At 37.2% G+C, this 17,321-nt stretch overlaps 1 protein-coding gene across 13 annotated transcripts in view; it reads right to left on the bottom strand.

Moving 5' to 3' along the window:
- Bdp1 (BDP1 general transcription factor IIIB subunit) overlaps positions 1–17,321 on the bottom strand; it is a 112,695-nt gene that overhangs the window by 24,588 nt on the left and 70,786 nt on the right. For 7 of the 13 annotated variants that reach the window (XM_021250697.2, XM_021250699.2, XM_087203183.1 and 4 more), the window contains 9 exons: positions 15,945–16,149; positions 15,376–15,569; positions 14,052–14,442; positions 13,135–13,239; positions 12,155–12,274; positions 7,401–7,437; positions 6,382–6,474; positions 4,708–4,927; positions 3,702–3,853 (listed from right to left, as the gene is read on the bottom strand). In XM_021250697.2, coding sequence (XP_021106356.1) covers positions 3,702–3,853; positions 4,708–4,927; positions 6,382–6,474; positions 7,401–7,437; positions 12,155–12,274; positions 13,135–13,239; positions 14,052–14,442; positions 15,376–15,569; positions 15,945–16,149 — 1,517 coding nt within the window. The remainder of the gene's footprint in view (positions 1–3,701; positions 3,854–4,707; positions 4,928–6,381; positions 6,475–7,400; positions 7,438–12,154; positions 12,275–13,134; positions 13,240–14,051; positions 14,443–15,375; positions 15,570–15,944; positions 16,150–17,321) is intronic. The other 6 variants (XM_021250701.2, XM_087203184.1, XM_021250705.2 and 3 more) reach the window with 3 other exon arrangements.

The raw sequence follows: 17,321 nt of genomic DNA on the forward strand, positions 1-17,321 counted from the left end.
ATCATACCACAGAGATATATGTGCACTCATGTTTATAGTGGCACAGTTTGTAATAGCTAAAGCTTGGAAACAGCCCAAGTGCCCATCAGCTGGAAACTGGATAAAGAAGATGTGGCTTTTTTTTATAAAATGGAGTACTACTCAGCCATAAAGAATGAGAAACTAGTGTCATTTATAGCTAAATGGATGCATAGAGGCCATCCTCTTAAGTGAAATAAGTAGGACACACATGTGTAAATATCAAATAGTTACTCTAGTGTGAGAAACTGAAAGTGTAAATAAGGATTAAAAGGATTAATAATGAATAATTGATACTTTGAAATAGGAAAGGGTCCAAAGGGGTAGGGGTGGTGGGAGGGGAAGGGGAAAGGAAAGAAGGGAAAGGAAAAATCATGAGAAAAAGAAAAAAGTGGAAACAATGTCTTTGTAAGTAGGGAAGGGTGGAGGGGGTGAAGGGCACACAGGTAATGGGGAAAAAAAATAAAAACCAAGATACACCGTGTACAGGTACAAGCACCCAATGATAAATGTAAACGTATTACATACCTAAAATTACCAATAAAAGAATTTGAGAAGAAAAAAATAATAATACCACTAAAATCTCCGTATTAGAAACACATCCTCTCTAACAACACAGATAGCAATGCAGTGACTCCTCCAAACTTCCCTAAATCCAAAACCCAGTGTAATCACATGGCAGAATGGTGGTTCTGGTCACTGAGATGTTTCCACAGTCAATGATTAGCCTAAGAGCTTCTGGATGCTGCTCAAGGCAGCACAATAATTAACACACTGCACATACACACGGTACCACAGGCATTGCTGGCTCAAAGGGAATCCTAGAAACCAGAAAAGGCAAAACAGGGGAAAGATGATGCTATCTGTCCTGGTCTTCAAAGCATGGGTTCAATTCATTCTGACAGCCAGCTGTTTGCACAGCTTTCCCTGCCCTTACTATCCCCCGAGGGGGCTGGACCCTCAGCCAAGAAGGTGGGGGTAGAAAAGAAAGGACTGAGAACAAACTTTATATCAGAATACAGTGAGGCCATTAAAAAAATGAAAGCAAACACTAAAAAGAAGGTGCAGAGCTGGGGATGTAGTGTAGTGGTAGAGCACCTGCCTTGCATGACTGAGCCCCTTGGGCTCAATGCCTAACACTGTGAGGCAAAAACAACAACAAAACCAAACCCAGAAAGTGCTAATGTATTAAAATGTTTTTCTTCAGGTGCTGAGGACTAAACCCAGGGCCTTTGAACTAAAACATTTACCTCAATAATAAAAAGACACACCAATTTTTTTTAAAAATAGATTTCAAGAGCTGTTTTTCTAAAGAAGATACACAAATGAGCACATGACAAGATATACAATGCTATTAACACTTAGAAGAATACAAATCAAAACCACAATGAGCTGGGCACAATGGTACACACCCATAATCCCAGCTACTCAAGTGGCTGAGGCAGGAGGATCAGAAGTTGGCAACTTAGTGAGATCCTATCTAAAAATGAAAAGCAAACAAAAAGAGGGAGGGCGACTGGGATGTAGCTCAGTGGTAAGGCACTCCTGGGTTTGATCTGCAGTACCACAGAAATAAACAATAAAACAAAAAATTCCACTACAATGAAATATATCTTCATACCAAGATAGCTCTAATCATCAAAAGGACAAAGAAAAAAAACCAAAAAAAATGCCTGGAAAGACGTTGAGAAACTGAAACAGACTGCTAGTGAAAACATAAAATGGTGCCAATATCTACCATAAATGGTGCTTTTTTCAATTTGTGGTACTGGGGGACTGAACCCAGGGACACTTGCCACTGGCTACATTACCTCTCCCTTCCTTTCCTTTTCTCCTTTTTTCACCCCCACCCCCTTTCAGCAGGGTCTTGCTAGGTTTCCCAGGTAAGTCTTGCACCTGTAATCCTCCTAACATTTCTTTTTAATATATTTCATTTAACTGATACATAAAAACAAAAAAAACTATACATATTTAAAAGTTTGATAACTCCTCAACAGGGTAAACAATGTAGTTCCATGACAAGCACTTAGCCTGCATGAGGCCCTGGGCTGAATGCAAAACACTCCCACAAAAAAGGTTAAAAAGAATTATCATATGACCAAGCAATTAAACCTGTAGGTATAAGCTCTAGAGAAATGAAAACATATGCCACATAAAATGTATATGTAGCAGCCAGGCATGGTGGTAATCCCAGCACTCGGGAGGCTGAGGCAGGAGGATTGCCATGAGTTCAAAGCCAGCCTAGGCTACATAGTGAGTTCAAGGCTGGCCTGAACTACATAGTGAAACCTTGTCTCAGAACAACAAAAATAAAAACAAACAAAAATGTATACATAAATGTTCTTGGGGGGGAGGGGTACTGGATACTGAACACAGGGCCTTTGCCCTAAGCTACATCCTCATTCCCTATTTTATCTTTTACTTCGAGTCAAGGTCTTGGTATGATGCTAAGTTGCCCAGCTGTGCTCAACTTAAAAGATCCTCCTGCCTCAGCCTTCCTGAGTGCTGAGATAACAGATGCATGCCACTATACCTGGCTATGCACTTCTTATTCACTGGTTTCTGGGAAGTGTGATGAGCATAAAAAACAGCAAATACCAAGCAAGTTGTGTTGGCTGGAAAGGGTACCAAGTACAGCAATGAACTCTAACAGGTTCCTGCTTGCACAGCAAGTACCAAACAAGCAATAAGTGCCAGGGCAAAATGTCATTGAAATGGACCAGTTCCATGAATTTCAAAGCTGTACCGAAGTATGACTTTATATACATTGTGGAATGATTACATCTAGTTAAAATAACAAATGCATTAACTCAAGAGTTATAGCATTTTTGTGGTAAGAGCACATCATATCTGTTCTCTTTACATTTTAAGAATACTGTATTAGGGCCAGGGATTTAGCTCAGTGGTTTTCGCCGCCTGCTGTGCAACCACAAGGACCCAAGTTCAATCCCCGGTACCAAAAAAAAAGAGAATACTGTATTATATATCACCATGAACTATGGTCACTTGGCTGTGTGATTACAAAACTGATACTAAACCTTATGTGTGCTATAGTATGTGTATATATTTATTCTTTCCAAAGGAAATATACATGTATAGACATGTGTTTATATAAATGTGAATGCATGTGTGGTATATGTACATACACACCTCACTTAGATGCTTACATGTGTATAAAATGTTTTTGGAAGTATACAATAAAAATAAAAAGGGCTAGGGATATGTCTGAATACAAAGGCCCTAAATTTATTCCCTAGTACCAAAACAAACACAAAAACAAAAAAGACCATTAATAGCAGTTCATCACTGAGTGAGATAAGGGGACTGCAGACCAAGGATGAGGAGGTTTTGTTCGTAATACATTTTGTCCCTTGTGGGCACTAATCTACTGTTTGCCACAGGTATTGCATACACACTTTTCTAAGAGACATATGCTTGAATATTTAAGTATATACATACATCAGCATATACACATTAAAAATATAGCAAATATAGCAAAATTCACCAATTACTGAAATCAATTGTTGGATTTATGAATATTTATTTTATAGCTTGTTGTACTTTTTTGGAAAGCTTCTACAGTAATTAAAAATAATTTTAACAACCTAATGTTCCCTTGAAATGCAAATGCAATTTCTTGTGCCAAAATAATTTGTAACTTCTAAGAGAACAATAAAGTCTACCTTTTTGACTTTCCACTTCATCCCCTTTGGATACACCGGAAACTTCCTGATGAGCATCAACCCTGTTGGTCACTAATACCTCAAGATTTGGCTCAGGCCTGACAAATCTACTTCTATTTTGAAAACTACTATCCACTTTAGAAGCTGTACTCCTAGAAATGAAGAAACGAGAAATTTAGCAATTATGCAAGAATTCTTTCCTTCTACCATTGATACAGTTCATCTGGCCCTGTGCCGCCTGCCCATCATGGGCCACACTATCTATGAATGTTCATTTCTTTGCCACTGAGCTACACACCCTGCCCCAAGGTGTTTTTTTGTTTTGTTTTTTCCTCAGTACTGGGGACTGAACCCAGGGCCATTGCACTAAGCTATATCCCTGGTGCTTTATTTATTTTGAGACAGGGGCTCACAAAATCCCTAAATTGTCCAGGCTGGGTTCAAACTTGGGATTCTCCTGCTTCAGCCTCCCAGTATGCTGGGATTACAGGTATGTACCACTATGCCCAGCTAAGTATTCACTTATTAATGCTAAAATAACTAATAATTTTACTAGATGTCTTGAGAAGAACTTCTATACCATATTCATGAATTATACATTCATATAAATCTATTGCATTAAGCTTCAAAGACATGAAATACAGTATAGTGGTACCTCGGTTCACACAGCCAATTCTCTTCACAATTGTGTTTGTAAACCAAACTGGATGAAAAAAGAATCAAATTTCCCTATAAGGTCAACATTGAACCTAATCATTGAATTTGAGTTGGTTTTTATCCAACTTGGTTTGTGACCAGAATTGTGGAAAGAACCAAGTTAATGAACCGAGGTACCACTGTATAATTTTAACATGCAAACCATTAACCCATTAAAATCTAAATCAGCCAATCTTTAATTTAATGTATAAGAAATTAGCTTTACCTTCTTTGAATTTATAGAATACTCAAAGCTACAGACTGAAGAGATAGGACTAAATACATTTATTAATTGAATACTAAAATAAACCTGGTTGATGTAGTGTTCTCCATTATTTCCTCCTTTAATCCAACTTCTTCTCTATTCTGCTTCTCTGATACACACTTGTTTTCTTCAGTTGCAGATGTATTAATGACAAATGAAGAAAGCTCTTGACATTCGTGAACAATTTTGTGACTTACATTATCTGGGCTAAAAGGAATATGACTTTTATCCTTTGAATGAACATCAGGAAATACACATACTCCTACTGCAGAAAAAAATAGGAAATTAAAATTGAGCCAATAAAAATAGAAATCCAAATAAAATCAATTCTTCAACATTTAATAACTGTAAAATTCTGTATTACTAAAGTTTGTTTCTTTTTGGGGGGTTCCAAAGTTAAATACTGTATATAAAGTCATATTTGAAGTCTCGAATTTGGCCTGTAATAAGCTTGATTCTTAAGAATGAAAGTTTGTGTTATTACAAGTAAAAATGAAGCTGGGCATAGTGGTGTGTCCCTTGCAATCTCAGCACTGTGGGAAACCGAGGCAGGAGGATTTCAAGTTCAAGTCCAGACTGAGCATCTTAGCAAGACCCTGTCTCAAAATAAAAAACAAAAATAAAAAAGGCTGAAGACGTAGATAGAGAAAACGCTCTGGGATCCTTTCCTCATACCAAAAGGAGTAAAAAAAAAGGTGAAAATGATTCCCTTTCTTACTTACAGGAACTACATAACCCTAGATTTCAAGATAGGATGGCCTTCAGATACTAATTTTTAAAACCTGTACTTTATCTTCTAGAGATCTGTGACAGGCTTTATTCTGAGACTCTGCTACTGAGAAAGCAGCCCTCTACAGGACACAAATCAGAGACTTTCCTGATATACATCTCTACAAATTTAAGTCTAACAATGAGGGCTGGCGATGCAGCTCAGGGGTAGGAAGGGCACTTGCCCAGCATGTGTGTGAGGCCCTGGGTTCAATCCTTAGCACTATGCCAAAAAAATAAAAAATAAAAGAGGTTTAACAACTAAAATGGATGACAGCATGACAGGTCAGTCATTACCAGTCAATTATAAAATTAGTGTAATTATCCAACTAATGCAGATAATGGTAAGGACCATAGCTTCTAACTTCAGTCAAATATATTAAAAATCTATACTGGGCCGGGGATTTAGCTGAGTGTTTCCAGTGCCTGCTTTGCAAGTACAAGGTCCCGAGTTCGATCTCCGGTACTCCCCCCCAAAAAACAAAAAAACTATACTGCCATATTTTTTTTGGCTCTGTCCAAAGTATTAGAACAGCTTATTCAATGAATCTTATTATCCCCCCAAAGAGTATCTGTCATGTAATTTGAAGACCATTTCAGGCAGCAACTCCTTTGCTAAAGAAACACATAAAATGATCAATAATCATTGAGCTCAATTAACCACCAATGTTTATAAGGTAGAAAATCCACTGATCAACTATTCCATGAATATAAATTATTCTTAATAAACCACATTCACTATCTTGAAATGGTTGCCACTACATCTAACAGGGCTAAAATAGTGGCTGAATCATATACAACATTACCTCTTCTAGAAAAACAATAGTGATATTTTTAAATATAAAAAGCTTATTACTCAAAGTGTGGACATGATTTCTTTTATTTTGGACCTGATTTCTTAACAGTTACATTTTAAGTTTCTCTTTGGCAGGCCTTATCTTCCACTCTTACCATCACCCTGGTCAGTACTCATCTCCGACTGCAGCATTAGATCTCCCATTGTAAGTAAAGTTATGGCAGCTTCCGTGCTCCCATCACTGGTACCTTGTGAAGAAACACACCAACATTGAAACAGATAAAGGGATATGGAAATGAATTTATTTAAAACAGATTCTTAACTCAGGTGTTTTTCTTCTAGTAATGATATCACCATTCTCTGTACTTCCTTACTAATGTGTTTCGTTCAGCTTATATACATATATACTACCAATTTAAAAACCATCACTTTTGGGCCGGGGATTTAGCTCAGTGGTTTCGCTGCCTCCTACACAAGCACAAGGACCCAAGTTCAATCCCCAGTACAAAAAAAAAAAAAAAAAAAAAAAAGTCACTTTTACTCTTGGCTATTTTCACTCACTGAAAACACTGAAGAAATGCTTAACAAATACTTCTTTATTATATATTTAACTCAGTTCACCTTCATATCAAGTGCTATGGTTTGCTCTATTTAAAATGTCCCTAAAAGGGCTCCTATGCTCATAGCTGGAGCTTTTGGAAGATGACTGGATCATGAGGTATTGCACTCATCAGTGGATTCAGCCATTGATGAGCTCATAGCTAAATGTGTTGATAGGAGGTGGGGCCTGGGTGGAGGAGATGGATCACTGGGTGTAATCTGAAAGGATATATTTTTGCCCCCAGGGCCCCACCCACTCTTTCTACTCTGCTTTCTTCTGCCGTGACCCTCCACCCTCCACACCACAACGATTCTGCTTGGAGCCAGCCCATCATGGACTGAAGCTCTTGCCTCAATAAATCCTTCCTCCTATCAGTTACAAGTATCAGGTATTTTGTCCCAGCAATGGGAAGGTGACTAATATACCAGGTTTAACACAGAGATAATTTAATCAACAGCTGACTCTTTTTATCCAATGTTCCAGCAAACTGACTCATTCCCTAACTGTCCCACTGTGAGAGCACTATGCTGGTGCTAACCAAGCAGTTCTAGCAGCTTCCCTGTAAACAGTTACCTGCTTCATCCTGGTTCTGTTCACCTGTGGTCATTTCCTAAAAGAGAAAAGATAATATGTTAAGTATTTTCCCTAAACATATGGTCCTTTTCTCAAAAAGCACTACATTTTACAGGACTTTCTGTATTTTTTAGTTAACAATAATAAAACTTTTCTTAACTTGTAAATATTCGTAAAATTTCAGAAATAAGCACAGAAATAAAAGCCAAGTTCTTTGTCTTTCTCTTGATTTTACTTTTTTCTTATATGCAAATTATAACTCTAATCATATGCTATATTCATTGAATCATTCTTACTTCTCCACATTCATAATCTTTCTACCCTAGGCCAACCTACTGCCAGTTTTTATCCAATGAAAACAAGTCTGAAAACCATCAGAATTTTTTTACATTACTAGGTGACTAAACTGATGTGGCGTGATGATTAAAGCATGTTATATGTATGAACAAACCTGCCAAAATGAAACTCATAAATCTGTATAACCAATATGCACTAAAAAGGGGGGGAAAAAAGATGTGAAAGAAAAAATTAGCAAAAAACAAAACCCCAAATCCTGGCCTCTATCAGTCAATTAATATTTACTGAATGTTTTCTATCTGTCGTACACTGTGGAAACACTGGACCTGAACCCAGGGCCTTTCCACTGAGCTATATCCCTAACCCTTTTTTATTTTGAAACAAGATTTTGCTAAATTGCTAAGCTGCTCAGGCTGGGCTCAAATTTTCAATACCCCTGCCTCAGCCTCCCAGAGTGCTAGGATTGCAAACATGTGCCAGCACAATCAGACTTAAATTGCAATGTTTTTAAAGTACAATTTTTTTTGGGGGGGTGCTGGGGAATGAACTTGGTAAAGTACAATTTTAAAATTATGAATTTCCTTGTCTCCCTTTTACCTATCTCTATTTCTTTCTCCTGTCCCGATACTGGATTAGTGTTGGCCCTTAAAAGAAAAGACAAAGGGGCAACACAGGGAGAACACCAAGTAGCAGTGAGGACAGGCTGAGGCTATGGTGCCTCAAGGTAAGAAATGACCAGGCACCCGCAGAAACACCAGAAGGCTTCTCCTTCAGGCTCCAGAAAGAACCAACACCATATCACATGCTATTTTGGACTTCTAGACTCCAGAACTGTAAGAGAATAAATACATTTCTGGGGCTTTCAGATATCCAGTCTGTGGTACTTTGTTACATCTAAGCTAGAAAACTGATATTGAAAGGCATAAACCTATCTTGATTCAGAGATGATATTAAAATACTAAGTATATAGAAAATATTAAGGAATACACTGAAAAACTCTCAGAAGTAATGAGATCAGAAAAATTGCAAGATCCAAAATTAATATACAAAAATCATAAATTTCTAAACACTTGCAAGAAGGAATCCAAAAATGAAATTAAGAAAACAACCCCTGCCAAATGTGGGGCCCATGGCTGTAATCCCAGCACTGTGAGGGCCTGAAGCAGGAGGATCACAAGTCTGAGCCCAGCCTGGGCAAGTAAGTGATTTAGCAAGACCTTGTTTCAAATTTTAAAAGTTTTTAAAAAGGATTGGGAATGTGGATCAGTGCAAAGGCCCTGTGTTCAATCCCCAATACTAAAGGAAGGCATTAAAAATGAGTGGGTTTGTTACTTGCAGAAACTAATAATCCTAGATGGATGTCAAGATGGGACTGCTTTCATTTACTAATTCTGAAAACCTGTACTTCATGTTCTAGAGATTTGTGACGGGCTTTACTCCAATACTCTGGCACTGACAGAGAAGTCCTATAGGAAACACAAATCAGAGACTTTCACGATTATGAGTCTCAACATTAATAGGAGGTGACAATGTCCTCCAAACCTATCTACAGAGGCAATGCAATCATAATTAGAATTCCTGCTGATTTCTTTGTAGACACTGACAAGTCAATTTTAAATTCATACTGAACTGAAAATTACCTACATTAGCCAAAATAATCCAGAAAACAACAAAGTAGGAGAAATCACATTTCCCAATCCTAAAACTTATTACAATACAACAATAATCAATACATCATCACCAGTATAAGGGCAAACATATAGATCAATGAAAAAGAATAGTCCAGAAATCAACCCATACATCCGTGCTCAACTGATTTTTGAAGAGTGCCAATACTATTTAATGGGATCTTTTCAAATTAAGTTTAGCAGGGCATGGTGCATGTCTGTAATTCCACTACTCGGGGAGGCTGAGGCAAGGAGAATTAAATTCAAGTCTTGCCCAGACAACTTACCAAAACCCTGTCTCAAAAAATAAAGGGGTTGGGCCAGGGATTTAGCTCACTGGTGCCGCCGCCTGCCCTGCAGGCCCAGGGACCTTTATTTTATATTTTACCAAAAATAAAATAAAATAAAGGGGCTAGGACTGTAGATCAACGTGGAAGTCTTGCTTTCAATTCCAGTACCACCAAAACAAGGTTGGATAATGAGGTTACCAGACCATATGAAAAATTAACTCCAACTTGGAGTGGTAGTAACACACCTGTATTTCTAGCACTACAGAGGCTGAGGCAGGAGGATCGCTGAGAGTTCAAGACCAGCTTGGGCTACATAGTGAGTTCAAGGCCAGCCTGAACTACATAACAAGACACTGTCTCAAAAAAACAAAAAAACAAAAGAAACAAAAACTAAACCCTACAAATAGATCAAAGACTTAAATGGAAAAGAAAAATTATAAAGCTCTTAAAAAAAAATAAGAGTAAAACTTCAGATCCCTGAATTTGGCAAAGGAGTTTTAGATAATACCAAATACAATGTGTTGGGCAAGGTGGCACAGGGCTGTAATCCCACGCAGGAGGCTGAGGCAGAAGGATTGCTGTGAGTGAAGACAGCCTGGGCTACATAGTGAGTTCAAGGCCAGCCTGAACTGCATAGCAAGACCCTATCTCAAAAAACAAAACACACACACACACACAAATATGAATGAATGAATGAATGAATGAATAAGAAAAAAACCAAGGGGCCAGGGATTTAGCTCAGTGGTGCCTGAGTGCCTGCCTGGCAGTCCTGAGTTCGATCCCCAATACCAAAAAAAACCAAACAAAAAACCCAAAAGCAAAAGCAACTAAAGAAAAACTGAATAAAATGGACCATTATCAAAATTAACAATGTTTGTGTTTTAAAGGAAACCATCACGCACACAAAAAGATAACCCAAAGAATAGAAGAAAATACAGTATCTATAAATTACGTACCTGATAAGGGACTTATATCTAGACTATATAAAGAATTCTTACAATTCAATAAAGAGACAAATGGCCCAGTTAAAAAATGAGCAAAACATCGAGGTGGATATTTCTCCAAAAATCATGGCCAATAAGCACATGAAAGAACTCAACATCATTAATCATCAGGAAAATGCAAATTAAAACCATAATGAGACATGACTTCATCCCAAATAGAACAGATAGCTAGATCCAAAATAGCACATAGCAAGTGTCGACAAAGGTGTGGGACATAGGACTCTCACGCACTGCTGGGAATGTAAAATGGTAGAGCTGCTCTGGAAAATAGTTTGGCAGTTTCTTTAATGAGTAAACACAAACCTACCATCTTACCTAACAATTATACTCTTAGGAATGTATCCAAGAGAAATGAAAATGTGTTCTCACAAATGGTTATACGGGTATGTTTATAACACACAAAAGATGAAAACCCAAATGTTCATGAATAGATGAATGAACAAAATGCTGTAAATTATTTGGCTACAAAAAGTAATGAAGTACTAAAATATGGATAAACACTAAAGATATTAAGAAGTCACACAAAACACTGTATTTTATTATTCCTTTTCCATGAAATAAATGTCCAGCAAATCTACAGACAAAAGTAACTGGTTCCCTAGGCCTGGGGAGATCTTGGAGGGAAATGTGGAGTGACTGAAAATGCCCATGGGTTTCTTTGTTTCTTTCTTTTGCAGTACTGGGGAATGAACTAAGCTACATTTATTTTTTTAAATTTGGAGAGAGTCTTGCTAAATTGCCCAGGATAGACTCAAACTTGTGATCCTCATGCCTCAGTCTCCTAAGCAGCTGGGACTTCAGGTCCACCACCAAGCCTGGCAGGAATTTCTTTCTGAGGTGACGAGTGTTCTAAAATTGACTGGTGATGCTTGCAAAACTCTACATATATTAAAAATCACTCAATTTTACACTTTAAATGGGTCAATTATATTGTGTCTAAATTGTATTTCAATAGAAGTGTTTGTAAAAAGTTATGATTCTAAGTCTTCACACTAAATATGAAAGAGCATCAAACAAAATAAAATTAACTGGACTGGGGATTTAGCTCAGTAGTTCTGCCACCTGCCTAACAAGCGCAAGGTCCCAAGTTCGATCCCCAGTACCAACAAAAAAAAAAAAGAAGAAATTAAATATATTTTGAGTAATATACATTATATAGATTTAATGTAATAGAATTCTGGTGTAAAGGTCTATGGGGATAGTAAGAGCTCTACACACACGGTATAAAAATTAATGGGGATAGAGCTCTAAACACACACACACACACACACACACACACACACACATCAATGCTTTCACGTCAAACTAAAATCCATTATTCACAAGTTTTTATTATTTATGCTAACATGTCCCACATAAGAGAAATTAGCTAAGAACTGTCTGTAAACTAAAGCCATCAAAATCACCCTCTAGTCTTTTGAAAATAAAGATTAAGGTCCCGAGTTTGATCCCTGATACCAAAAAAAAAGAAAATAAAGATTAAAATGGATACTTACAAATGACATATTCAAATTATTTTCTTGCTCTAGTTTCTGAATAGTCTCATCTGTGTTTGAGAGCAGATGTTCAACAACAGTTACACATCCTACATCTGCAACATTCACAGTTATTTCAAGCTGTCAAAATAAAATTTTATTATTTTATTTTGGCAATGCTAGAAACAGTAAGACAAAACTTCATTTTTCACATTGAGTAAAATGAAATGTTAAATGTAAAAAATAATCTGTGGAAAATTAGAAAACTGAAATGTAGTACTTAAACTAAATTACAGTAACTCAGCAAAAGTAAAACATATAAAGTTCCTGAGGGGTCTGCACCTATTATAAACAATACTCAAACTTTCTAAGGTTAATCTTCATAGGGCCTGGCATTTCATTTCTAATTCTCACTTTGTCCCCATTTTGCCTTAATTTATTTCTTTCTGTTATCATTTATGAAGTACTCCCTACAAACTAGAAGAATATGGATATAGGGATGCAAAGTTAAATAAGGCATTTTTGGCCCCTGACTTCAGTGAAATTGCAATATAAGAGAAATATACATACTAACCAAACTATTAACTGGCATAAATGGTATAACAGAGGTGAGTTAAAGTACCTAAAAAGATTTATCCCAATGGAGCATGGTGGCACACATCTGTAATCCCAGCACTCTGGTAAGGCTGAGGTAGGAGGATCACAAGTTCAAGCCCAGCATGGGCAACTTCGTTAGACCTTGTCTCAAAACAAAAGTTAAAAAAAAATAAAAAGAGCAAGGAATCTGGCTCAGAGGGAAGGCTCCAGGTTTAATTCCCAGTACTGATGGGGAGGACAGAATCATCCTATCACCCCCTACTGCAAACATCCTCTCCCATATCCCCACAGCTGACATGAGTTTTGTTTTGTTTTTTGAGACAGGTTCTCCCTACATAGTTCAGACTGGCCTTAAACTCACTATGGAACCCAGGATGGCCTTGAACTCACAGATATCCTCCTACCTCAGCCTCCCCAGTGCTGGGATTATAAGCATGCTCCACCATGCCAGCTACATGATTCTTGATACCCATGGAAATGGGTTCACTCACACTCTTCATTTGGCAGCCCTGCAAGTCAAAGAACCCTACATTCAGGGAACCAAAAATATATTGATTTACATCCTAGAATATATACAATGAAATATGTTCTTATTCCCTTACTAACAGAAAGAGGAGTAAAAAAAGTTGCCTGATTCAGTATAAATTGTGAGTAATAAACCAAGTCTGAAAATATGTCCCAAATTGCTGGGGATGTAGTTCACTGGCAGAGCGCTTGCCTAGGATGTGCAAGGTCCTGGATTTGATCCCTAGAACTGTAAAAAAAAAAAAAGATACATACTATTGTAGTAACACTTAAGTGTTCTGTGTTTCTTCAGATTTGAAAAATGTTTGCAAATATTCAATAGGCATGTTGGGTGTGGTGGCACACACCTACAATTGCTGCACTTGGGAGGCAGGAGGATTGCAAGTTCAAGCCTAGCCAGGGCAACTTAACATATTAGCAAGACTCTTGTCTAAAATTTAAAAAGGGGTGGGAATGTAGCTCATTGTGAAGGTCCTGGGTTCAATGCTCAATACTGAGAAGAAAGAAAAAAGGAACAGATTAAGCATCTTCCAGATTCAAGTGTTAGCCTATTTTTATCATTATCTTTATTCTAATTCTCTTGATGAGCCTGGGCTACAAGGACTGGGTAATCACAGGCCTACTTCTGCTCATTCCTAAAGTGAGGCCCCAAACAACTTATGATTGCCAGCAATTACTAGAGAATGAACTTTTCAAATCCTAATAATCACTAAGAAAAAAAATGATCCATTAAAAAAGAAAAGGAGGGAAAAAACAAGTACAATAAAGTGCCAAGTATTTAACAAAAACCAACTACCTCTTCCATCGTTTCCTCAATCTGAGCAGAAACAGGTTCAGGGGATCTGAGACCAAGAGGGACAAACACTGGTGCTTTGTTTACTTCTTCTGGGGCAAGATGGCAGCTCTCATCTTCATAGTTGGATTCAAAGTCCTGAGCATCATCGTCATCATCTTCTTCCTGGGAAGCCCGAAGAGTCACCAGCATGGCCTTGGGAGCCCGAGGCTCCTTCCTAGAGGTCTTAGCCCGAGCTCGCTTTGTTCCCCGCCCTCTGGTGACACTGGTTTTGATTTTCCTCTGCATTCTCCTTTCACTGTGATCTATCTCACTCCCAGAGGCAGAAGAGATCATTGTTCTTCCATCCAGAGCAGTTTTAGAGTAATATGATTCTTTCAACAGTTGTGGACTGCTAGATGTTTAATCAAAATAATAATATGGTCATATATGCACCAGGATAATTTAAATGAAAATCAAACTATTACAGTAAAATCTTAGTTCTAGCCATTAAAATGAATACACCATCACCACCTAGTCTTTTAAAAAATTTAGGCTGTGAAAGTTAGAAAGGAATTAAGTAGTATTTAGTTTCTCATACAGAGTTAATTCTTAATTTTCTATAAAGTTTACATAGTACATTTTTAATTCTGGGCTTTTTCCCATAATATGGTAGCAGAGATGAGATAAACACAAAACTCCAAGTTATTAAAGAAAAAAATAAAATATATGGAACCAATAAGTACAGAATATGGGATTAAAAAAAGTAAAACTGATTTATCTAACTGATAAACAGATTAGGCTGAAAGAAAAAGGGAGAAGTAGAAACTCAATCAGATCAATGCTGGTGGGTTATTTATTTTACTTGTTATTTTGTTTTATGGTGATGAGAATCAAACCCAGGGCCTCACACATGCCAGGCAAGCATGCTACAACTGAGTTACACCCCCAGGCCACAGTGGTTTTTTAGAGCTCAGATTCCTTCCCACTTTGTTTGAAAAGTATGAAAGAAGGGTAACTTTCATTTGTGTTTGTAATTCCATTCAAACTAGCACTCTAATTACTTAGGTAACACATACTACCCTTTGGTTAGGCTTCTGCTCACGTCTAATAGATTCAATACCCAGAAATTTTCAACCTGGAAAAGAAAAATCTTACAAAGAAAACCAGGAAAAGTGTAAATTACAGTAAATAAACACCAATATTAGAAAAGAAATGTTAAAAAAAAAATCTTCACTTATGTTCACAAGCCCATCTTTTGTATTCACAATATCAGTAAGTAAAAATAGGACACCTATAAAAAATAAGTGACTTTTATTTCCTGTTCTTGGTATTTGTTAAATGTTACCTTGTTAGTTTACTGAAACACTGCTCTTCAACAACTGAAGACGCAGAATTATCTTGCACAGTTTCCTCTCTAACATTTTCCGATGATCCAACCTCTTCTAATTGAACATTTTTTTTGGCCAAAACAGACTCTTCAGAACCTATACAATCTTTTCTTGCTGAAATCCCTGGAGATGTCACAATTTCAGCTTCTTCCTTAAATATAAGATGAAACAGCAAATATTACCATGGAAACAATGTCTATGTTAATGTGGTTTAGCATTTGGTCTAACTCTGTGCTTATACATATACACAAGTGGTAAGTTTCTCAATTCATGAAAATTGGGCTGGGGCTGTAGCTCAGCAATAGCTCAGCTAGCTCTGGATGTCTAATGTCCTGGGTTCAATCCTCAGAACCACAAAAAAAAGGACTAAATTTTGCACGAAAACAGTTACAACGTTCTCCTGCACTTTAGCAATATTCAATATGTAAAATACAATCAAACTTCATTTTAGTAATGTTCTCATTCTCCTTCATGATCCTAACAAAACAGAGCTCACTAACAACAAAAAAAATTTTTCCAAACTTACTTTTAGAAGGAGCTGGGAGTCAAGATTTCCTTGGTGCAGTGAATCTTCTTCTGGTTTACTTGCTCCACTCTGATCTGCTGGGCCTTTTTCTATACCCGCTTCCTCTACCTTCCTACTGCATGCTCTTCCCAAATCTGGCTTAGTTTTTTGGAATTTCATTCTTATCAACTGTGCTGGACTAGGAACACAGGGCTTATTTTCAAATCTAGAATGAAGTGCAAATTATGTTGAAGAACAAAATCAGAATTCTTTGCTGATTTAACAGCTGTTAAATCAAACAGTTTTAGATACAAACCAATTCTAAGTTCAAAGGACTATATATATAAATGGGCAATAAGGCTAAGCATGTACAATGAAACCCTACGTTGCTGATATGAAAGGAAGAACATAAAAGCTTTTATAGCCTCCACTTTCTAGATAGCCCAGGCAGTAATTTTATAATAATGTTAATCTTTTTTCAGGCCAGGGATTTAGCTCAGTGGTTCTGCCGCCTGCCTCGAAAGCACAAGGTCCCGAGTTCAATCCCCGGTACCAAAAATAAATAAATAATAAAATTTAAAAAAAAAAAGATTAACATTAATCTTTTTTCTTTACTTTCATTCATCAATTCTGATGTGTGGTTTCATGCTACTTATTTCCATAGAAATAACTAAATGCCAGGAGCTGAAGATGGATTTCATATGGCACTTTAAATAAACACCTTTAATTGGGCTCCAAAGCACACAGAAATATACAATGGTCATAACCACTTGGTCTTTCTGCTAAAGAGTCGCTTGAGGAGAAAAAGTCTATTTTACCACATGCCTGAAAGCTCACAGTACAAGTCAGGCTCTGGGTTACAACAACACACACACACACACACAAAACTTCACCGAAAAATTTACGGTATAACTAATCTGTATCTGCCAAATCAGACAAAGACAAGGCTTTAACAAGGTTCCCAGAGCAAATCAAGTAGCCACCTTAAGATTTCCTGGAAATATAATATTTTATTTGTGGAGGTCTTGTTAAGACCTTTCTTTGGTGGTTTTTTTTTTTGGTACCGGGGATCGAACTCCAGAACTTGCACTTGCAAGGCAGGCGCCCAAAACCGCTGAGCTAAATCCCTAGCCCCTAGAAATACAATATTTTAATAACAAGGACCTGAATGAGGAAGTTTAAATAATATAAAGCTGGATACTATATTTGAGTTCTCTGGAAGATCTGTATTAAGAATTAATCCTAAGAATATTTCTAAATAAAACACCTAGAAAAGAAAGTAATTAGCACATTTCCAAATGTACCAACTAAGCTCAACTAGTAGCACCAAGGCAGCACACAGCAAGTTCCAAAGCAGTTAGGACGCTGGAAAATACATTCCCATGCAGGCTAATGTAC

Source organism: Heterocephalus glaber, unplaced genomic scaffold, assembly GCF_053883595.1.
Source record: "Heterocephalus glaber isolate CG9 unplaced genomic scaffold, H.glaber_assembly_v1.0 deba00001788, whole genome shotgun sequence".
In the NCBI taxonomy this organism is placed as follows: domain Eukaryota; kingdom Metazoa; phylum Chordata; class Mammalia; order Rodentia; family Bathyergidae; genus Heterocephalus; species Heterocephalus glaber.